This window comes from Phaenicophaeus curvirostris, chromosome 1, assembly GCF_032191515.1.
Source record: "Phaenicophaeus curvirostris isolate KB17595 chromosome 1, BPBGC_Pcur_1.0, whole genome shotgun sequence".
In the NCBI taxonomy this organism is placed as follows: domain Eukaryota; kingdom Metazoa; phylum Chordata; class Aves; order Cuculiformes; family Cuculidae; genus Phaenicophaeus; species Phaenicophaeus curvirostris.
In genome coordinates this window covers 207219608-207243718 of record NC_091392.1, presented here as the reverse complement: position 1 = coordinate 207243718, position 24111 = coordinate 207219608, and the positions used below count along the sequence as shown (strand labels likewise).

Genomic DNA, 24111 nt, shown 5'->3' with positions numbered 1-24111 from the left:
TTAGGTGACCTCCAGTAATATTTTTCTTGCTTTATAAACCAATGAATATTAAAAACACCTCTGCGATAGTTAGAAAATCCTTACTGAAGACCATTGCACACACACAAAAGCGATTAAAGATCGGTAATGGACTCTTTTGAAATTGATGGTGGGGTTAGTTTTACTGAGGAATAAGTTACAAGCTCAATAAAAGATTGGAATCATCCCTGAGGCTCGATTATGATGTTTTACCCAATAGAAACCGCAACCGACTAATGATTGATTCTAATGAAAGTGTGTATCTAGACCAGTCCTGCCAAGATAGGTTAAGACTGCATTGTTTCAATTTGCAGTGTGCTGTGAAGCTACTGCAGTCAGGAACATATCCTGCTACCAGGTTAATGATTTCCCAAGCGTGTCCTTTTATTTCCAGCAGAATTCTTTGTGCTGTAGGGAAGCAGCAGAGGGCTAGATGGCTGGTACACAATTTCTCATAATATAGGTTCCATAATAGCAGGCATTTTGCTTTTTGTATGAAGATTAAACAGGCCAGATGATGTCTCCAGCAGGTTGAAGGTTGGGAGGGAACTTACAGATCATCCAGTTCCAACCCTGCTGCTATGGGTAGGAACACCTCCCACCAGCCCAGGCTGTTCAAGTCCCCGTCCAACCTGGTCTTCAACACTTCCAGCAAGGGGCAGCCACAACTTCCCTGGGCAACCTGCGCCTCACCACCTTCATTGTGAAGAATTTCTTGTTAATGTCTAATGTAGATCTTCCCCCTTCCAGTTTAAAGCCATTCCCCCTCATTCTATCACTCCATGTCCTTGTAAAGAGTCCCTCCCAGCTTTCCTGTAGGCCCCTTTCTGGTAGGGAAGGGCTGCTGTAAGTTCTCCCTGGAGCCTTCTCTTCTCCAGGCTGAACAAGCCCAACTGTCTCCTCATAGCAGAGGGACTCTTATCATCTTCATGGCCCTCTTCTGGACCCATTCCAACAGTTCCATATCCTTCTTATGTTGAGGGACGGGGTGCTAAGGGGCATGGTTTAGTGTTTGATAGGAATGGTTGGACTCGATGATCCGATGGGTCTCTTCCAACCTGGTTATTCTATGATTCTATGATTCTATGATTCCAACTGTGGGTAGCTATGATTTAGTATCCTCCCCAGTTCACAGCGTTTCAAAAATATAGCTCCTCCAATGCTGAGAAGTGCACTTTGTCCTCTAAACTCGTCTTTTTCCAGGCTACGCATGCTTGCTAAGACCCCGTGAAAGCTCTGCTGTAGTGCAGAGATTAAAAAGCACAAAGCTGCAGCAGAATGTACTGCGTCCTGGTGGTGTGGGTGCTCAGTCGTGTGTGACGGGTTGCACTTGGGGCACAACAACCCTATGCAGTGCTACAGACTAGGAGAAGTCTGTCTAGAAAGCTGCCTGGAGGAGAGGGACCTGGGGGTGTTGGTTGACAACCAACTGAACATGAGCCAGCAGTGGCCCAGGTGGCCAAGAAGGCCAATGGCATCTTGACTTGTATCAGAAACAGCATGACCAGCAGGTCCAGGGAGGTTCTTCTCCCTCTGGACTTGGCACTGGTGAGACCGGTCCTCGAATCCTGTGTTCAGTTCTGGGCCCCTCCCCACAAGAAGGATGTTGAGGCTCTGGAGCGAGTCCAGAGAAGAGCAACAAAGCTGGTGAGGGGGCTGGAGAGCAGGTCTTATGAGGAACAGCTGAGAGAGCTGGGGTTGTTTAGCCTGGAGAAGAGGAGGCTGAGGGGAGACCTCATTGCTCTCTCCAACTCCCTGAAAGGAGGTTGTAGAGAGGAGGGAGCTGGCCTCTTCTCCCAAGTGACAGGGGACAGGACAAGAGGGAATGGCCTCAAGCTCCACCAGGGGAGGTTTAGGCTGAACATCAGGAAAAAATTGTTCACAGAAAGGGTCATTGGGCACTGGCAGAGGCTGCCCAGGGAGGTGGTTGAGTCCCCTTCCCTGGAGGTGTTTAAGGCACGGGTGGACGAGGTGCTGAGGGGCATGGTTTAGTGTTTGATAGGAATGGTTGGACTCGATGATCCGGTGGGTCTCTTCCAACCTGGTTATTCTATGATTCTATTCTATGATTCTGGTCTTTACATCGCAGCTAGTGTTCTACATCAACCAGGGATAAGATAAAGCATACAAGCAGTGGGCTAAGTGGGAATAAGAATCAGATCTCTGCTTACAAGGTGGGTCTTGATGTCTACCTACAGATAGGGATTCTCATCCCTACTGCATCCGGAACTTCATGGTGATGTACAGTCAGTGGAGGGCTGCAGTGATCATCCCAAAACAGTGAATCCCCCTCTGTCTTTTCACATGTACCTCTAAAATGCCTGTAATCTAGTGGAGCAGTTGTGTGATAGGAATGGTTGGACTCGATGATCTGGTGGGTCTCTTCCAACCTGGTGATTCTATGATTCTATGATCCTGTAATCAACGTTCCTGTAGGCAAATCATGGTCAGGTTCATCCTCCTTCACCTTCTTCCCAAAGCTGCTGATTCACAAGGCTTCTTGTTTGGCCAGCTCATCATAGACCTTCTGAAATGTCCATGGTTCCCCAAGCACAGTTCCGTGAGTTTGTTGATGACCAATTCTGCAGAGAATTTGTCTCTTTGTAGAGATCTCAAGTATCATCTAGAAGTTAAGTGGTTAATCTAAACTATTAGAATTCTTGATTACCAGCAGAAGGAGAGGAAATGGTTACAAGGCTATTTTTTCTAAGGTGTCTTGAATCTCTCTTGCATCTTTCTCTCTCCTTTAGCTTAGAACAGATGCCAGCGTTCAGATGGCTGCACTTCACTGAGATGACTAAGAGTTTCTCTCTTAGAAACTCCTGCCAAATACGATAACTGGTTCCTCAAAGAAGTAAAACAGACTATAAATCAACCTCATTATCTTTAAAATTACTTACTTAATTTTCAAGATACTGTAAGACAGTAAATCATAGAATCATAGAATAGTTTGGGTTGGAAGGAACCTTAAAGATCATCCAGTTCCAACCCCCCTGACAGGGCAGGGGCACCTTCCACCAGACCAGGCTGTCCATGGTCTCATTCAACCTGTCCTTCAACACTTCCAGGGGTGGAGCAGCCACCGCTTCCCTGGGCAACCTGTGCCAGTGCCTCAGCACTCTCATAGTGAAGAAATTCCTCCTTATGTCTAAATCTGCCCCTCTCCAGTTTGTACCCATTGCCCCTTATCCTATCACTCCAGCCCATTGTAAACAGTCCCCCTCCAGCTTTCTTGTAGCCCCCTTCAAATACTGGAAGGTCACTCTAAGGTGTCCTCGGAGTCTTCTCCAGGCTGAACAACCCCAACTCTCTCAGCCTGTCCTTGTATGGGAGGTGCCCCCTGATTGTATATATACACACACATAAATATATATATGATCAGATTATATATGATTTCTATAGAAAACCATGGTAGAATGAAAGGTATTATTTTTCACATGCTCACCTCAGACTATTTAATATGAAACATTATTTATTCCTCACTTTTGGCATGCTGAATGGTTTAAATATATGTTTGGAGCAATCAGTATAATGATGAATTTATTTCTTTGTTTCTCAATCAGCTAGGTTTTATACATACATGTTGGAGAAGTCTCGTGTCATTATGCAGCCTCTCAACCAGAGTAATTTTCACGTTTTTTACTTGATGATGGATGGGCTTTCTGCTGAAGAAAAATACACCCTATACCTCAGTAATTTCTCTGCACACAGGTAGGAAAACCACTGTACGTTTAGAATTAATATTTTTCTTTTTTCACTGGCTCTTTGCCGTTGAGATCCTTCATCCAGTACTACACATTTGTGTCCTAACTTTTCGGTTAGCTCTGAAATTATTTGTTATTGAGTAACTGTTCATGAGGATTTAATTCTGGCATACACCTCTAATGTCTTAATAAGATCAGAGTATTATTTTCACAAGGATTATTGACTTAAAGGAGAAAAAGGAAGGGAACTTATATGTTTCCATCTTCTGTGGACTAGAGTACGCCTGTTCTTTTTTCTTTTTCCTTTGTTGAAGCATTTTGTCTTCAGGAAAAAATGATTAAAATTAGACTTTTCTTGTGGAATATGGTGATTTTGATTAAATATCATTATGGCTAATTGATATTTTCATTTTTAAATTTACTCTAGTTCATATTATTACAAAAAAAACAGAAATGAAGTTTTGACTGCTGTAAAATTGAGGATAGATTTAACACCCAAGACCTAAACTTAGGTCTTTCTGTGTGTCTCTATATGAGCTGCTTTTCTTGGCTCCCATTTGCAGTCAAAGGAGATTGAGTCCCTACTCCATTCTGCGTAGATTTACATGTAGATAAATGCTTTGGGGTGAACACAACCACATTTGTGGCTTAATAAATTGTGCTGACTACCTCCCCTTTCATAGTAATAATACCTGAAGTAGGTAGAGCTGTATATATACACCTAAATGCACCTAAATGCAACATATTGAAGGCTGGAAATGCTTCAAATGTTTGACGTAAATGGAAGTTTCTGTTTTTTTTCAGGAAATTTTGAGGCTATCTCAAAAATTATTAATTCAGGTTTTTTTCATATTTCCGATTTAGATAATTTGCCTTTCTTTATTCAGGTTTTCCTAATAAATATCACTGAAAAGAGAGAAGCCTATTTGGTAGTAATGATCTTTTAAGTTGGCTGAGTATATAATGAGTATAGTGAGTAACTGTCAAAAGACCAGGTATACTTAAAATTACATGAAATGAGTAGTTTGAGTTTTTTCATATCATTTTTCTATGGATTTTTCTCACAACTTTTCTACCTTCCACTCTGGCTAGTACTTGAATAAAATAGTATTTCCAGGTTTAGGTCCTGTAAATAGAAAAAACGCATGGATTGTGCACTTGAAGCCCAGAGAGCTGGATGATCTTTAAGGTTCCTTCCAACCCAAACTATTCTATGATTCTATGAACATCCCTAAAATGTCTGATTTTTTCAGTTATTTGGAACTAATTAAAAAACAACTTTTCTCCATGAATTTACCTTGTATCACCAGACTGCCAGAGCTACATCTAGAGACAAAGAGCACAGATACAGAAAATTGTTATTTTCAAGATTGATATTTATTTCTGTCACATTTTAAATAAGAAAGCAGTAACCAACTATTTGGGAAAGAAAGTGGCATCCAAAGATAAAAGGGAAGAAGAGAAAGAGGGAAATGCAATGTTTTCTTTGCTTTATACCTATAGCACTTAGGAAACAAAGAGGCTGCATCCTAAGTATTTTTAATTGAGGGAAGTGGTATCGCACCACTTGCAGCGTTGAAATATCTCATCTTGAGCCCTTGTGCGTGAGGGAAAGGAAGAGTGGGGCTCAATATATACAATACTAAGATAATCACCATTTCCCACATATTGTATTATTGCTTGTCAGAAGAAAAGAGGACTGGAGACACACAAAAACCCAGACATAAGGCTTTGCACTTAATGCCTCTGAAAATTGCCTACTGGTTTTTTTTTTTTTTCTCCATACCATTCACTTTCCTGCACTGTAATTTTTCAAGCCCTTTTTGAAGACCAACCTTATAATTTAGAGAGGGGAGTGATTTCCTCAGCGGTCAAGGAAATCGGTTCTGATCAGTTTAGGCTTTAATGAGAAATTCTGACACTTCTCTACAATGACTCCTCGACACATGAAATCCACGGAAAGTTTTCTTACGGACAGTAAAGAGGCACCCACACTGAACAGCTGTAAAAGAAGACACATTGGTTCTGTGAAGCTTTTGTTGCAGAAAACTGTCACTGCTTTTAAAGGGGTGGGAGAAAGAGGACAGAGAGAGTCATCATAGAGTCATAGAATCATAGAAGAGTTGGGTTGGAAAGGACCTTAAAGATCATCCAGTTCCAACCCCCCTCCCATGGGCAGGGACACCTCCCACTTGATCAGGCTGCCCAATGCCCCATCCAACCTGGCCTTCAACACCTCCAGGGATGGGGAAGCCACAGCTTCCCAGGGCAACCTGTTCCAGTGCTTCACCACTCTCATCATGAAGAAATTCCTCCTTATGTCTTGTCTAAATCTGCCTCTCTCCAGTTTATACTCATTGCCCCTTGTCCTGTCGCAACAAGATTTTGTAAAAAGTCTCTCCCCAGCTTTCTTGGAGCCCCCTTCAGGTGCTGGAACGTCACTGTAAGGTCTCCTTGGAGCCTTTATCTTCTCCAGGCTGAACAACCCCAACTTTCTCAGCCTGTCCTCATATGGGAGGTGCTCCAGCCCTCTGATCATCCTTGTAGCCTCCTCTGGACCCGTTCCAACAGCTCCATCTCCTTCTTCTGTTGAGGATTCCAGAACTGGACACAAGACTCCAGATGATGTCTTGCAACGGAGGAATAGAGGGGCAGAATCCCCTCCCTCGACCAGCTACCTCTCACTTTTTATGGCATCAAGCCTAACATTAACCAGTGTTTACAATACTACTCTGATTTTTTAAGGTACTTTGAACTAAAATGAGAATGTTAGGTTTCATTTATGATACTGCAGTGGTTTAAGCAAACAGTGTAAGGGTAGAGGTATCTGGTGATCTTTACAGCCAGTATTTACTAAGATGTTTTGATCTTCTACGTAAGGGCACATTATTAAACAATATGAAGAGGAGCAGGAAAAGCTAACAAAAAAGTTAGGCATGAACCACCAATAGTTTCAATAGGGCTGATTATCTAATTAAATTTACTCCGAAAGTCAAGATAACACTTGCTTAAAGAAAACATAACATACTCATTTATTGATGTTACCAGAATGATATGACCTCATTAAAATTTGACTAAGCCGGAAATAATGAATTTATAATAGAAGCCAAATCCTGCCTTCCTGATTTATCTATGAGTTTGATGCATTAGAAATTCACCCCTAGTTCAACTCAATCAACCAAGAAAGATCTGGCCCACTCAACTACTGCATTCAGGAGTTTAAGGTAAGAAATCTCAGGCTTAAACTCTCTTGCAATAATGCAAGATACAATCTAGTCTATGTAGCCAAAGAAAAGCTTTATTGATAAAAGCAGCTTTATGCAAATGCTCAGCTCTAAATTACTTCTAAAGAGTTGGCACTGCAGTGTTCAGACATCTATTTAAAAACACTATTTGTTCTTTTTGGATGTTTATCGGATATCTTATCAGATAAAGCTTTTTTCATGTGAATCTAATTATTCAGGTTTTTTCTCAGTTATTTCCTGTTGAAGCTTCTTGCAAAGTGACTTCAAACTGTTGCCTTTTCTGAATAAACTAAGTGAATCCAAACAACTTTTCCTAGAAGAGGAATAAATTAGTGATCAGGAACTCAGAATCCTTTCGGTCTTCAAAGCCTTCAAAGTATTTAAAACATAGAATTTAACTCTTCCCCTCCCCCTGCTTTGAAGTGGGGTATTTTTAGTAAAGCAATGTAGCCTCAGGTTTCTTCACAGCTACAGCATTACGCTATTCTTTATAATCATAGAATGATAGAATGGTTTGGGTTGGAAGGGACATTAAAGATCATCTAGTTTCAACCCCCAGCCACGGGCAAGGACATCCCACTAGACCAGGCTGCTGTTGGACATGGATGATCTTTAAGGTCCCTTCCAACCCAAATTATTCTATGATTCTATGATTCCATTATTCTAATTGTTTCCTTTCAACAACTGTTTTTCTCTCCACCATTATTCTAACAAGCTGATGGTGTAGAATTGTGTGTAAATGAAAAAAAAAAATGAGATTTTTTTTTTTTCAGGAGCAAAATGTGTTTAGAGAGGTATGGTAGAGCTAAGGCATTCCTTGTGTTTTTGCATTGTCCTAATGGAACTCAGATCTTTCTGGTAATCTTTGCTATTTTTACAACCTCTTGGTGCCAGTGAGAAGTTCAGAACTGAAAACAAAATAACATTAGACCATTTAAAGCCATTTTGACTTTTGTCTTTTTATAGCAGTATTCAGTTTATTTCTGCATGTTTAGTTTTGATCCAGAAACTTGCAGTTACTTCATTTGACTTGGCATAATATCAGTTGCTATTTCTTTGATTGAGAGAGCCTTTGTCTTTCTTGTGTCCTTTGGGGTAAGCATGATATGGAAACACATGCTATAAACAAAATAGGAGAATAAACTGTAGCATGAAGGATGAGTAGGAGGCAGGAAAACATGAAATCTGTTTAATCTAAGAGAAAGAAATTTTCTAAGAGAAAGAAACAATCTCGGTAATTAAGAGTACTGAGATCTGTAGAGTGTGCTGAAAACAGAAACTTGCATTTATCTTAGTTTTAACAGAAAAGCAAGCTTATATTAAAACATTGTTTGGAATGAATTGCTTGAAACGGAGAAAGAAAATAGAAAATATAAATATAATGTGAACCAGATGGCTTCCCAACTCATTATAAATTCTATTGATGAGTATCCTACTCTTGAAAGTTTCTGGGCTAAGTTCAGCCTTTTGTTAGAGTAGAGAAGACATTCATGGAAGTTTATCTGTCTGTCTGTCTATCTATCTACCTTCCTATCTAATTATCTATCTATATGTATGTATCTATTTACATACCCACCTACCTACCCACCTGTCTATCTGTGTATCAGTCTATCTAACTTCTACATTTGGTCCTCTGTTGAAGAAATTAAGTTCTGACTGTTTAGGCAGCCCACTTATTTCATGTCAGACCAAAAATTAACGTTGCTCAAAGGGATGAAATTACTGTAGAAATCCTAGCTTAAAAGTAGATTTGATTACTCACTCATAAAAATGTTAGTGGAGCTCATTTGGCTTTTAGTTTAAGTATAAAATATGTCTCTTCACTTTACTAGGATGCTAATCGTCTCATACGTGGGGGGAGATTCAGTGGATTCAGCTCCTGAAACCACTTAAATATTAAGTTGCATAAATCTAGAGTGATAATATAGTTCTGGCATTCGTATTTCTGAAGTCACTCTGAGAATCATAGAATCATAGAATGGTTTGGGTTGGAAGGGACCTTAAAGATCATCAAGTTCCAAACCCCCTGCCATGGGCAGGGACACCTCCCACCACTAGTCACTAGAGTGACTACTGCCTTGAGGGAGCCTTAACTTTTTATTGGCCAAGTTAAAGGGCATTAAAGGCTGTTCAGAATCACTTATTTAGCATATTTACATGAACAGACACGGCCGTGCCTGTATGTCTGGGAAGAAGAGAGCTTCTTGTAAATCAGCTGATTGGAAATGGACCCACGAGCTACAATCGTTTTTTATATGAGACAATTTTGAAGTATATTATCAACGTTTTAACTAGATATTGGTGAAAGTTATAAGCGGGTACGCAGCTACCTGTTAACTTTTAAATCTGGTACTGTGGCTCTTAACCCAGTTAAGGTTTATTTAATGAATCAGCATTTTAAAAGTAGCCAATGCTGGTGGAGAAACACCTTGAGGCTCATAAATTTAATGACACCTACCTGTCAACTAGTGCCAAAGTGAGTCTGAGTTCAGGAATACGATATTACTCTGGGTTGTAGGAGCAAAGTTCAAACACAATTTCTGAAGCATTTCAAGATGTGAACTGGACCAGTTTGCACTTGCATGCAGACTGACTTCTTTTCTTTACGTAGGAAAACTGGTTTATGGAGTCCTAGAATGTTTTGGATTGGAAGCGACCTTAAAAATCATCCAGTTCTAACCTCCCTGCCATGGGCAGGGACACCTCCCACCAGACCAGGCTGCTCAAAGCCCCATCCAACCTGGCCTTCAACACTGTGAGGGAGGGGGCAGCCACAACTTCCCTGAGCAACCTGTGCCAGGGCCTCACCACCCTTAGCGTGAAGAATTTCTTCCTTATGTCTAGTCTAAATCTTCCTCTTTCCAATGTAAACCCATTCCCTCTCATCTTATCACTCTGCACCCTTGTAAAAAGCCCCTCCCCAGCTTTTTGAAAGCCCCCTTCAGGGACTGGAAGCTGCTCTAAGGTCTCCTCAGAGCTTACTCTTCTCCAGGCTGAACAATCCCAACCCTGTCATCCTGTCCTCATAGCAGTGTTTCTTCAGTCCTTTCATCTCTTTGTGACCTCCTCTGAACCCGTTCCAACAGTCCCAGTCATAAATTGTTATTTTTTTTCTGGAACTAATGCACATCTGAGATACTAGAATTTCCATCTTGGCTTAAAATGAAAATGAACTGATTTGCTACTGTTGAATTTTCAGTAATGACTATTGTGCTAAATCAGGGGTAGCAGCCTGAGCTGGAGGAGGAACGAGGGCAGCAAAGGCAAAAGCACCACGTGTTTTACATGATTGTGGAGGTACATGGTTTATTGGGCAGCACTAATAAGGGGAAGGAAGGGATTTAGCTTGTTAATCCACGCTTCTTCATACTGTGTCATATTAAATGACGCCCACGACATGAATATTGATTGTATTAGAACAGGAACCTGATTATGAAACACTGCCTCATCCTTCTGTATCATTGTCTCTCCTGAGAATTTTCTTGTAACAAAGCATCAATTAATGAAGATTTTGTAATATAAAAAAATCCAATTAAAACTAGGTTTGATATAGACTGTGTATAAAGACAGGCAGAGGCAAAAGATAAGTCTGTGTGACTTATTGTGGAGCGTAGCAACTATATCTTGGACGGTGATGTGCAAAAAGTATCGTAGCTCTGTTGAGGCAGTGGTCCATTTGAGATATTTAGCCTCATTTACTGTGCTTTCTGTACTACACCAAGGTCATATAGGTACAATTTAGGAAACTTTGTGCAATATTGCATTTTCACTGTGTAGAATTATATGTCAAGATAATATAGCTGGAAATAATATATGCAAAGCTTAAGGCATCTTGAAGTCTACCTCTCCAGTAATGTTTGTTTCCTGCTGTCTCACTTAAACACCTCATCTGCTGGTCTTTTGTAGAATCATAGAATGGTTTGGGTTGGAAGGGACATTAAAGATCATCTAATTCCAATCCCCCTGCCTTGGGCAGGGACACCTCCCATCACACCAGGCTGCTCAAAGTCCCATCCAACCTGCTATTGAATACTTCAACAGAGGGGGCAGCCACAACTTCCCTGGGAAACCTGTTTCAGTGTTTCACCACCCTCAACGTCAATAATTTCTTCCTAATGCCTAACCTAAATCTTCCCCCTTCCAATTTATAGCCATTTCCCCTCATCCTATCACTCCAGGCACTTGTAAAACATCCATCCCCAGCTTTCTTGAAGGCCCCCTTCAGATACTGGAAGGCTGCTCTAAGATCTCCCCATAACCTCCTCTTCTCCAGCTGAATAATCCCAACTCTGCCAGCCTTTCCTCATAGCAGAGGAGCTCCAGCCCTTCGATCATCTTTGCAACCCTCCTCTGGACTTGTTTAAACAATTCTGTATCCTTCGTATATTCAGGATTCCAGAACCGGACACAATACTTCAGGTGAGGTCTTACGAGAGCAGAGTAGATGGGAAGAATCTCCTCCCTTGCCCTGCTGGCCACTCTTCTTTTGATGCAGCCCAGGATACAGTTGGCCTTCAGGGCTGCGAGCACACATTTCAGGCTCATGTTGAGCTTCTTATCAAGTAGCACCCCAAGTCCTTCTCCACAGGGCTGCTTGCATTGTCCCCCATGCTGTGTAGAAACCACAAATTGCCCCGACCCATGTGTAGGACCTTGCAACTATGCTTTGTTGAACGTCATGATGTTTACACAGGCCCATTTCTCCAGCTTGTCTTCCCTTCATGGTGAATCGAAGTTCAACATAGGATGTCAACTTGTAACTTCCAGTTGTGCTTCTTAAGAACATTAATTATGATACTAAGATTCATATGAAATCAACAGGATGAAGCACGAGTTGGAAGTTAGATACACGTAAATGTTTTGCTGAATTGGGACAACATATCGTGGTAGAATAACTCATTTTTCTACTTCACTGTACGTGTAAACCTGGCAAGAAAAAACTCCCTTTTACTTCTTTCTTGCTGTTCCAGACCTTAAAGATCACCCAGTTCCAACCCCCCTGCCATAGGCAGGGACACCTTCCAGGAGATCAGGCTGCCCAAGGTCCCATCCAACTTGGCCTTGAACACCTCCAGGGATGGGGCAGCCACAACTTCCCTGGGCAACCTGTTCCAGTGCCTCACCACTCTCATCATGAAGAAATTTCTCCTTAAAATGTCCAGCTGCAGCCCTTTCCGATGGTGCCAGCACTTCCGCTAATTAAATCTTCATTATACTGGGAAAGTCAGATTCTCTTCTAACAAGGGAATAGTGCAGAGCTCTGGCAGTGGTGCTCACAGGCCCATGTTCTCAAAGGTTTGTTAATCCACCAGCTTTAGCCACTGAAGTAAGACTTGTTTCTACTTGAGAAATCTGCTGACTGCATTCTCCTGTGGGTGTATAAAGTACTTATGCACCCAGGCACATATTTTTTTGACCCATCATTCTTCTTATGCCCACCTGCTGGCGTAACTCATCCTATTATCACTCCAGCAGAAACCTACACTGGTAAATCTGTTATCAATCCCGTAAAAATACGCTCGTCATTTCAGCCCTGCGAAGAAGGACTTGGAGGTGTTGATTGATGAGAGGCTCAACATGAGCCAGCAATGTGCGCTCACAGCCCAGAAGGCCAACTGTGTCCTGGGTCGCATCGAAAGAAGCGTGGCCAGCAGGACGAGGGGGGTGGATTCTGCCCCTCTGTTCCTCTCTTGTGAGACCTCATCTGGAGTTCTGTGTCCAGTTCTGGAATCCTCAACATAAGAAGGAGATGGAGCTCTAGGAACGGTTCCAGAGGAGGGCTACAAGGATGATCAGAGGGCTGGATGATCTTTAAGGTCCCTTCCAACCCAAATTATTGTATGATTCTATGATTTATCATGTACATCTCGTAATCCTCATTATCCATTAGAAAAGTGCAAATACTAAATAGTTTTTCCTTGTGTTTTTAAAAGCTACAGACATTCACATAAAAGGCCACATTTACAAGAGCTGCCATTGTTATGAGAGCATAGTCAGCCTTCCTGTGGTAATAGCAGTTTTATTCTAAAACCATGTGTCCTCTACATTTCAGTTAGAATAGGATTGTGAACAAGAATTGTTGGAAATTAAGCACGTATTGTTTCCCGGCTTGACGTGACAGATCTCAGACTGAACGCGATTAGAGAGCAGAATAATTGTAGGGGATTTTTGCTGTTTTAATTATGGTGAAGGGATGAGGGGAGGAGTGTTTATATATTGTCCACCTTTGTTGGTGTCGTAACGATGTTCCTTTGATTTAAGTGCGGGGAATTCTTTGGTTGATGTAAGCAATGTTTGTGAAGATTGTAGATTGCATGATTAATGTGTATTTCAATAGTGATAATTTAATGATAACGGTAAAAGAAAACATTTTCACAATCTTGACCGGATCTAATTATATATGAGATCCCATAAGATATTTAGACAGCTCATTCTTAGCAAAAGTCTTAAGCAAAAGCTTAAGAAACATGGAGCGTTCTTTCATTGGCACTGTTCCTTCCAAAGACTGAGAAAAAAAAATTGTAATAAATCCCTGATTAAAAGGGAAAAGCTGTCTTTTTACCTCAAATTTTGATTTTACACGGTCCTTGTAGAAGTTATATATTCTGCTTTTCTTCTGTGCAGGTATCTAAGCCAGACCGTACTGGAAGACACAACGTTAACAGGCAACCCTCAAAATAGAGAGAAATTAGCCATGCTAAAACAAGCTCTAGGTGCTATGGGATTCAATAACCTGGTAAGTTCACCAGCTTATGTTATTTGTGGCTAAAATCACTGTATTAGTTAAAAAAAAGCCCAAAATGAACTCTCGCTGATAACATTTTGTGAGTAAAAGAAGTGTCTTCCTGTCTGTCTTTTTTTTTTTGTGTTGGTTAAGACCTTGAAACAATATACGGTACTAGTTCACTCAAGGGAAATTACTGTAATCACTTTTAATTAGACACAGCACCAACAATGTAAATCTTTCTCGTTCTTAAAGATTCACAAAACAGCTTCAAGGTATAATACTCTGAACAATTAAATTACATAGATAAAAAGAAACAATCAAATCCCATATGACAGGAACCTCATAAAACCCACAGGGCTTTTTTCTTCTTCCTGATAATCTCCCTGTCTCTTTTGATTTTGTGAAACACACATTCCAAATGCCTTTGCTAGCAACACCTGAAAAGATGTAAGTACATATTTAGTCCAAGAAAATTAGATCTGGGTAACTTGAAAGAGCTGATTTAGCCTCCCCAAAAGCAACAAGAAGATAGGTCTGATGTTGGTCTTTAATCCCATAAAGCTAATGATGAATATAATTTGGAAAATTAATCAAGAAGCGTTTCAGGAGGACAGAAGTGTGAGAAAAATCAGAAGAAATGGAAGGCTGAGTATAAGAACTGGTGCAAGCCTAGAGAAAAGGAGGCTGAGGGGAGACCTCATCACTCTCTACAACTGCCTGGAAAGAGGTTGTAGAGAGGTGGGTGTTGGTCTCATCTCCCAAGTGACAGACGATAGGATGAGAGGTAATTGCCTCAAGCTACACTAGGGATGGTTCAGATGGGACGTAAGGAAAAATGTCTTCATTGAAAGGGTTCTTGGGCACCAGCAGAGGCTGCCCAGGGAGGTGGTTGAGTCCCTATCCCTGAAGGTATTTAAAAGACGGGTAGATGAAGTGCTCAGAGTTATGATTTATTAGTGGACAGGTACGATTGGACTTGATGATTTCAAAGGTATTTTCCAACATAGTGATTCTATGATTCTATGATGCTATAATTCCAAGCTGTGTAATTCCCTTCGGGATACAATATCTAACAACCTCCCTGCATTTTTACACATGTCCTGTCCTACCGAGCACACTTGAGCAGGGACACATCTGCAAGAAACTCATGCACCAGCACCTGTAGCTCTACAAGGGGACAAAAACTTATTTATCCCTACAAGGTATTTAGCATCATAAGAAAAAAGTAGAGGAACAGTTAACATGCCAGCATGCTGGATTATCATAAAGATGATAAAGGGACAACATTTGTGATGATAAATGGACATTATTTGTTATGAAAAGGGATGAAGAGCTATCAGTAAAAAATAAACGTGAGTCTGCTGAAGCTGTTATTTAAGTGTAAGGTAGATTTCTGTGATGATGCTACATCATGTAGTTGCTCAGAATTTCCTAGTAAAGTTAGTAACAAATGTTTTTTCGGTAACATAAGCCACATTTTAATATAAAGAAGAGTAGTTTTTAGTTTTTTTTTTCCCGTGAATATTCGTGTAATCAAATACAAAACTGGGCTGCATCAAAAGAAGAAGGTTGAGGGAGATGATTCTCCCCCTCTACTCTGCTCTCATGAGACCCCACCTGGAGTCCTGTGTCCAGTTCCGGAATCCCCAACAGAAGGAGGATATGGAATTGTTTAAGCAAGTTCGGAGGAGTCCACAAAGATGATGCAAGGGCTGGAGCACCTTTGCTATGAAGACATGCTTGGACACTTGGGGTTGTCCAGCCTGGAGAAGAGAAGGCTCTGGCAAAACCTTACAGCAGCCTTCCTGTGCCTAAAGGGGGCCTCCAAGAAGGCTGGGTGAGGAGTCTTCTTACAAAAGCATGGAGTGAAAGGATGAGGGGACGTGGCTTTAAATTGGAAGGGGGATGATTTAGTTTAGACATTAGGAAGAAATTCTTGGTGCTCAGGGTGGTGAGGCCGTGGCCCAGGTTGCCCAGAGAAGTTGTGGCTGCTTCATCCCTGGAGGTGTTGAAGGCCAGGTTGGATGGGGCTTGACCAGCCTGGTCTGGTGGGACGTGTCACTGCCCATGGCAGGGGGTTAGAACTGGATGATCTCTAAGGTTGCTTCCAAGCTTGTTATAATTTAGAGCTAGACACTTTGTGAATGCAATTGACTGAGGAAAAAACAAACCTTACTATTCTCAGACACAGAAGTTGTCTTAATGTCAATTTTCTGTGGAGAAAACACACTTATTTCTTGAAGAAATAATCACAGAATAACAATGCATCATAATGCATCCTTTAAAGATATTTCAGTGTTTTTTATCACATTCTGAACAATTTTCTTAACTCAGTAGTTAATGTGATTTACGTGGAAACAAAACAAAAAGAAGGTAGTCTTGTTGTTTTATGTCCTAGGTGGGTCCCAGTTTGATTTCCATAACCCAAATTTCCTTTTAAAGGTTCACACATGAATACTTTTTAACTTAGCAAGTGCCAATGATACAAACTAACCGAACTCATATTTTTATAAAGCATTGCTTTTCACTGGTGTGTCCAATAGATTTCTTCCTTATCTTTAATTCTGCGTTAAATACATGCAGGAGGTGGAGAACCTGTTCGTAATTCTCTCAGCAATCCTGCACCTTGGAGACATTCGCTTCACAGCTCTGACAGACGCTGAGACAGCATTTGTGTCAGACCTGCAGCTCCTGGAGCAAGGTCAGTAGGACGTGACCTTGGAGGGTCGCCTGCTTGGTCCAACAGCAGCGCAGTTGCTCTAATCCTCCAACAGATGGAAACACAGTTCCAAGGAGACCAAAAAGTGACTTTGAAAATTCCTAAGGCACCGTGGGAGACAAGTATTGTCTTAAATATTTTGTAAACTAAGGTGTTTTACGGGATGAAACAAAACGCTAGTATTGCAAATTTTCTAATTCAATGTCGCATTTAACGTTATCGTTTTCCAAAAGAAATTATATAGTGAGTTTTAGGCAGAGTCTTAAAATGCTTTTGTGCTGCTTGTCAGCAGCTGAAGAATTTGCCTTGAGATGAATTCCTTACATTCAAAATCTATATCTGAAAAGGGCCTCTTGTTTTCACGCTTTGAAGTTTGCCCTCCTGGTCACTAACAAATCTCCTCAAAGTGGCTTATGGATACGCAATGTCAATAAGTAACATACCTTGACTCTAATACTCGAGAAAGTCTGCCAAGCCCTGGGGAAAGTCCTGAGTAATCTTTCAAGGGGAAAGAGAGCTGTAAATAGCTATGCTCAAACTTCACGAAGTGCTGATTACAGTAATCTGATTTTATATGTTCATTAATTTTGATTACTCCTGTGACAGCACTCTTTAATGCATAGTCCTTTTGCTGTTCAAAAATAACACCTATGTAAGAAAATCTGTAATAAAAAGTAAATAAGCACATATCAAGCTTTCTTTAAATTCTCTTTTCATTTCAGTGGCAGGGATGCTGCAGGTTTCACCAGATGAGCTCGCTTCAGCCTTAACAAGTGATGTTCAGTATTTTAAAGGTAATCTTTTCCAGCCTCTCACAGATCAGAGCTGGAGGCATTTTGATCCTCCTGACTTGAGAATGTGAAAAGCAGATCATTTTTGCTTCTTATTTCTTGTACAGCCTTGTAAATTTTCTCTCGGAGGGATATTTAGGGTTATTTGCCGTGCAGTAAGTCAGACTGGGCTGCTGAATTAGAAATGTCTTTGTAACACGGAGCAAAGCAGTTTCACCATCTGATGCTGGTGAACTCCTAACTCGATTCATTTTACACAAGGGTGTCAAGATAACAGAATAGATATTAAGTTTTGAAAAAGTTCTTTTCAGTAAAATGCTAATTCTGTGGGACGCGTAACTTTTTCTATTGAAAACAAGTACAAAGGTCCATGTTTCCAACTGGAAAGCTTTTGTGAGTGTTGTTGAGACTTCTCATCTTTCTCTGAGGCCATCAGAAAAGAAGTAACAGCGTGTTTAAGTTTGGAAGAGGAGAGGTAAATGGATGGAAGGGCTTACTGTAGGTAAAATTACTTAAGGCAAGTGTTACAGCATGATTTCATCTCCATTTTCTGCTTTCTCTCTTAGGAGACATGATTGTACGGAGGCACACGATACAGATTGCAGAATTTTACCGGGATCTCTTGGCAAAATCTCTATATGGTCGTTTATTTAGCTTTTTAGTCAACACAATCAATTGCTGCCTTCAAAATCAAGATGAAAGTGGAAGGTAGGGGTGCCATTACAAACTACTACTGTAAACTACTACTGTTCAAATCCAGATCCATAAAAGAAATGTAATTCCATGATTTAAAGCATTTTAGGAGATGACAGTGGTTTTTAGATCTTGAAATCGCTGACCATTCCTTCAAATCGTTCCCTTGGTAATGTATTCATTTATTTGTTTGTGGAGGGGGACATGGTAATTTACACAGTAATCTAGATTGGTGGTTAAAATTAATAGACATTTAAGAGCTAATGATACAGAATGAGGTAAGTTTTTTGACAAAATAAGCTGCTTGGGTGATTTTTTTAGTGTAGAATATTCTTGTTCTTTTTTGTCAGAAAGAGAGTCTTTAAACAGATGTTTAAACTTCACTGAATTAAATGTTCTAAGAAGGTTCTGGATGTTGCTAGGTTATCATCTGCTAAATCAATGCCGTTGCTCTCCAGCGTGGTTTCTTAGAAAAAAATGAATGCTAATAAATATGTGTCAGTGAAGCAGTCAAGAAACAAAAAAAAACCCACAAAACCAAAAAAAACCCCCAGAAAAGAAATTTCAGGAGAATCAAACTTAGCAAACTAAGACAGTAGAGCTAATTAGATGATCAGATGCACAAAAGATGTGGAACTTCCAAAAAGAATAAGTGATTGTTTCTTATATGAAATCTGCATTGGCTTCACATTTATCAAGTGCTCTATTTTAGAGTTGTTAAGAATTTCATAGTATCACAGAATCATAGAAACATTTGGTTGGAAAAGGCCTCTGAGATCATTGAGTCCAACCGTACCTGTCCACTACTAAGCCAGATCCCTGAGCACACCTACCCATCTTTTAAATACCTCTAGGGTTGGTGACTCAATCACCTCCCTGAGCTAAATAACTTATTTTTAGTGAAAATGATGTTTACCAACCTCCATTGATATTCCAACCACACTTCAGTTAGCCATCTCAAAATAAGAAAATACCTCCCCCACCTCCAGCTTTTTTTTTGGTCCAGCCTAATTATGTTGTATAACCTCTCGTAATAAATCAAGGCATGGCACAGTTTAAGATAGAGGCTGGATTCATGCAGGTCACTGCATGAGTTTGTGATCTGTTGTTCAGATATATTTCATAAACCTCTGAGCAATTCTAGGAATGAGTAGGGTTATTCCTCCAGTTTGGTGCAGTTTTGATAAAGCTCAGTGTAAAGATCCACCAAAAGCATTAACTTATGTGGTTAAATAAGACTAATACATTCCAGGTTACACTTTATTCTCTCGTCAGAAACTTAGACAATTACTACTCGACAGATGGAATGAAGCCTTTATCAGAAACATTGGATAGAATCATGGAATCATAGAATCATGGAATCATAGAACCATAGAATAGTTAGAGTTGGAAGAGACCTCAAAGATCATCTAGTTCCAACCCCCCTGCCATGGGCATGGACATCCTACTGGATCAGGTTACCCAAGGCCCCATCCAACCTGGCATTCAGCACCTCCAGGGATGGGGCATCCACAACTTCCTTGGGCAACATATGCCTCACCACCCTCCTCGTGAAGAAATTCCTTCTTATGTCTAATATAATTCTACCCCTCTCCAGTTTTTAGCCATTTCCCCTCGTCCTCTAACCACAAGCCTTTATGAATAGACCACAGGCCTTTATGAATGGAAATAAGAACTAAAAATTATAGAAATAAAATAAGGTTCATAACTCAATTTTCCTGGTGTGTTGTGAAGTAGAATCATAGAGTCATGGAGTAGTTTGGGTTGGAAGGGACTTTAAGATCATCTAGTTCAATCTCCCTTCGATGGGCAGGGACAAGTCCTGCTAGATCCATATCTTTCCAATTTAGAGAGGAGGATGTTGTGGGGGCCATGTCAAAGGCTTTAGAGAAGTCCAGATAGATGACCCCTTTCCATCATCTTCCAACAGTCCTGGAAGACTGGGGAAGTCCCACTGGACTGGAGGCTGGCTGATTTTGTGCTCATCTACAAAAGGTGCCGCAGGGAGGATCCAGGGAACTACAGGCCTGTCAGTCTGACCTCAGTGCCAGGGAAAGTCATGGAACAGGTGATCTTGAGTGCTGTCATGAAGCACATGCAAGAGAACCGGGTGATCAGGCCCAGTCAACATGGGTTCACAAAAGGCAGGTCTTGCCAGACTAACCTGATCGCCTTCTATGACAAAGTGACCCGGCTACTGGATGAGGGAAAGGCTGTGGATGTATCTTCCTGGACTTCAGTAAAGCCTTTGACACAGTTTCTCACAGCGTTCTGCTTGAGAAACTGTCACCTCTGGGCTGGACAGGCGCACACTCTCCTGGGTGGAAAACTGGTTGGATGGCCGGGCCCAGAGAGTGGTGGGAAATGGTGTGAAATCCAGCTGGAGGCCAGTGACAAGTGGGGTTCCCCAGGGCTCAGTGCTGGCTCCAGCCCTGTTCAATGTCTTCATCAATGACCTGGATGAAGGCATCGAGTGCACCCTTAGCAAGTTTGCGGACGACACTAAGCTGGGTGGAAGTGTCGATCTGCTGGAGGGTCGGGAGGCTCTGCAAAGGGATCTGAACAGGCTGGACCGCTGGGCTGAGTCCAATGGCATGAGGTTTAACAAGGCCAAATGCCGGGTCCCGCACTTGGGGCACAACAACCCTATGCAGTGCTACAGACTGGGAGAAGTCTGTCTAGAAAGCTGCCTGGAGGAGAGGGACCTGGGGGTGTTGGTTGACAGCCGACTGAATATGAGCCAGCAGTGGCCCAGGTGGCCAAGAAGGCCAATGGCATCTTGGCTTGGATCAGAAACGGCGTGACCAGCAGGTCCAGGGAGGTTATCCTCCCTCTGTACTCGGCACTGGTGAGACCGCTCCTCGAATCCTGTGTTCAGTTCTGGGCCCCTCACCACAAGAAGGATGTTGAGGCTCTGGAGCGAGTCCAGAGAAGAGCAACAAAGCTGGTGAGGGGGCTGGAGAGCAGGTCTTACGAGGAGCGACTGAGAGAGCTGGGGGTGTTTATCCTGGAGAAGAGGAGGCTGAGGGGAGACCTCATTGCTCTCTACAACTACCTGAAAGGAGGTTGTGGAGAGGAGGGTGCTGGCCTCTTCTCCCAAGTGACAGGGGACAGGACAAGAGGGAATGGCCTCAAGCTCCACCAGGGGAGGTTTAGGCTGGACATTAGGAAAAAATTCTTCACAGAAAGGGTCCTTGGGCACTGGAACAGGCTGCCCAGGGAGGTGGTTGAGTCACCTTCCCTGGAGGGGTTAGAGGCACGGGTGGATGAGGTGCTAAGGGACATGGTTTAGTGTTTGATAGGAATGGTTGGACTCAGTGATCCAGTGGGTCTCTTCCAACCTGGTTATTCTATGATTCTATGATTTTGATCGTGAATATTGATTTATATTTGCCATGAAATAACTTGTGGCTAGTTTCAGGCAAAGAAAAAATGTTGATTATCATTAGATCTAAAGGAAGGGAAGATCATTCTATGAAAAGCTGCAAAGACCAAGCTCTAGAGCTGTTCAGTATAAACTGTTGCCAGAATTCAGCAAATTCATTATTTCAGAGTAGAAAAGAATCATAGAATCGTAAAGCAGTTTGTGTTGAAAGGAACCTTAAAGATCATCTAGTTCCAACCCTCTCAAGTATTCAATAAATATTAAGCAAGAGGTTTGATGTCTGTGTTGAGATAATGCACCTTGTCCTCATTCATAAAAAGTTACTTATGATTTTGTCTGGTTAAAACTAAATTATAACCATAGATGTTAGTTTGGACTGATTGCAAGGTACTTTTAGGTTTATTACTATATTCATCTTGATATTGTTTCAAAGAAATGCACCAGAGAGAAACTATGTTTCTGTAATTGGCCTTTAGAATGGGATTAGAGAAAAGCTATTTAAATTCCTCACAGGAGCTTATAATTGCTTTTTAAAAATTGTTATTGTTTGTATTTACTCATTTATATGATGATTTACTATTCTACTGATTTTATTCTTATAAAAGTTTTCTAGGTGTACTTCTTCCCAAGACTCTTAACTCTTCAAGGTTTACTTCCATTCAAAGAAGTAAGCTGATTTTCACTTTTGTAGATAAAAGTGACCAGAATATTCATAGTTACCTAACTCATAGTTGGCCAGCAGGGTGAGGGAGGTGATTCTGCCCCTCTATTCCACTCCTGTGAGACCTCATCTGGAGCACTGCTTCCAGTTCTGGAATCTTCAACAAGAGAAGGGTATGGAGCTATTGGAACAGGTCCAGAGGAGGACTACAAGGATGATCAGATAGCTGAAGAACCTCCTGTATGAGGACAGACTGAGAGAGTTGGAGTTGTTGAGCCTGGAGAAGGCTCTGAGGAGACCTTATAGCAACCTTCCAGAATAGAATTTGCGACAAGAGTTGTAACCTGTTCCCTGGGAGAACTGGGGGAGTCCTAAGTTAATTTTGAGAGCCCACATTTAAATGCTGATTTAATTTGAGAGTCCACATTTATCAGCTAATCCTAGAAATATTACTTCATTAATCAGTATCACTTCTAGTTTATCCAGATCAGACATAACCAAGTGGCTTCCTTCCTGGATGCTGGCAGACGTTGGAGGAAAAGCAAGAAATGTTGTATCTGGGACAGAAGAAAAGGCGTGTTAGATCATCCTACCTCAACAGATTCATCTCACTGCTTTATGCATGCAAAAAAAGACAATTAGAACAAACTACTGTGCTCAGTTTTGGGGCCCTCACTACAAGAAGGACATTGAGGACCTTGAGCTTGTCCAGAGAAAGGCAACACAGCTGGTGAAGGGACTGGAGAACAAGCCTTATGAGAGGCAGCTGAGGGAACTGAGGTTGTTTAGGCTAGAGAAAAGGAGGCTGAGGGGAGGGACACCTTATCACTGTGTACAACTGCCTGAAAGGAGGTTGTAGCGAGGTGGGTGTTTGTCTCCTCTCCTAAGTTACAGGTGACAGGATGAGAAAATATGGCCTCAGGTTGCACCAGGGGCAGGTTCAGATTAGACATGAGTTAAAATTTCTTACCCAGAGGGGTTCTCGGGTGCCGGCAGAGGCTGCCCAGGGAGGTGGTTGAGTCCCAGTCCTTGGAGGTGTTTAAAAGACAGGTTCTACTTTTAGTGGACAGCTACAGTTCGACTTGATGATCTCAAAGGTCTTTTCCAACCTCGTGATTCTATGATTTCAGAACTGAAAAGCTTCAGGGATAAAAAAAAGAGTGATCAAATAACATCCTGTCAGTTTGTCTGAAGCATTGGATTGGAAGAGTCGTACAAGGAATTCTGTGCACCTTGCCAGGAACGGCAAACATGTCAAGAGCATCTCTTGATGAATGGCCAGGTGTCTGCCAAGACAGCAGATCATCAGACAGGATGTCTGGTGTATGTATGTTGTTTTTAGGAATTGCCAAGATTTTTTTATGTAGCTTCTTTATAATGCACTTTCTAAGAGGACAAGATCATAAGGTATTTCTAGGCTATAAGGGCATCTTTACAGAAATAACATCTTTGCAGAGAAAAGAATGCTCAGAGGAGATCTTTTAACAAACTTCCAGTACCTGAAATGGGCCTACAAGAAAGCTGGGGAAGGACTGTTCACAAAGACTTGTAGTGATAGAACTAGCGGCAACCATAAAAGAATATAGTAAAATAAGGAGATTTTTTTCATTAAAAAACTGCTCTTTTCTATTTGTTCCTCCAGACCCTAGTGACATGCCTTTTCATTTGTAAACATGGGATCATTCATGCTTTGTTTTGCCTTGGGAATCTCTGCTAAGATTAATTTAAGGGAAATAATTTTGATGGAATTAATATGATTGACAGCTTGCAAAAAAAAAAATATATGGACTCTGCCTTTGAGAAGAAAAGTGATATAAACCAGAGGAAGACAAAAAGAAAGAAAAAACCCAAAGCAATGTAATCTGTAGCCACATATAAAACAATGCTTTTAATTTTGATGCTGTGCTTTCTATTGCTGTTTAATTTTCAAAATCTGAGTAACAATTTAATACAGAAGATTAGTATCATGATTGGTGAGATTTTGGAAATAAATACCATGATGTAGTAATAAAATATCAGAGGGCTGGAGCACATCTGCTATGAGAACTGGCTGAGAGGGTTGGAGTTGTTCAGCCTGGAGAAAAGAAGGCTTCAGGAAGACCCTAGAGCGACTTCCAGTACCTGAAGGGGGGCTCCAAGAAAGCTGGGGAGGAACATTTTACAAAGGG

The 24111-nt window shown here is 41.3% G+C and overlaps 1 protein-coding gene across 3 annotated transcripts in view; it reads left to right on the top strand.

Annotated features, from left to right (window-relative positions):
- Nucleotides 1-24111, top strand: part of MYO16 (myosin XVI) — a 303016-nt gene that overhangs the window by 163359 nt on the left and 115546 nt on the right. For 2 of the 3 annotated variants that reach the window (XM_069883455.1, XM_069883453.1), the window contains exons 16-20: nt 3582-3729; nt 13592-13703; nt 16278-16395; nt 17136-17207; nt 17771-17912. In XM_069883455.1, the coding sequence (XP_069739556.1) occupies nt 3582-3729; nt 13592-13703; nt 16278-16395; nt 17136-17207; nt 17771-17912 (592 nt within the window). The remainder of the gene's footprint in view (nt 1-3581; nt 3730-13591; nt 13704-16277; nt 16396-17135; nt 17208-17770; nt 17913-24111) is intronic. The other variant, XM_069883454.1, reaches the window with a different exon arrangement.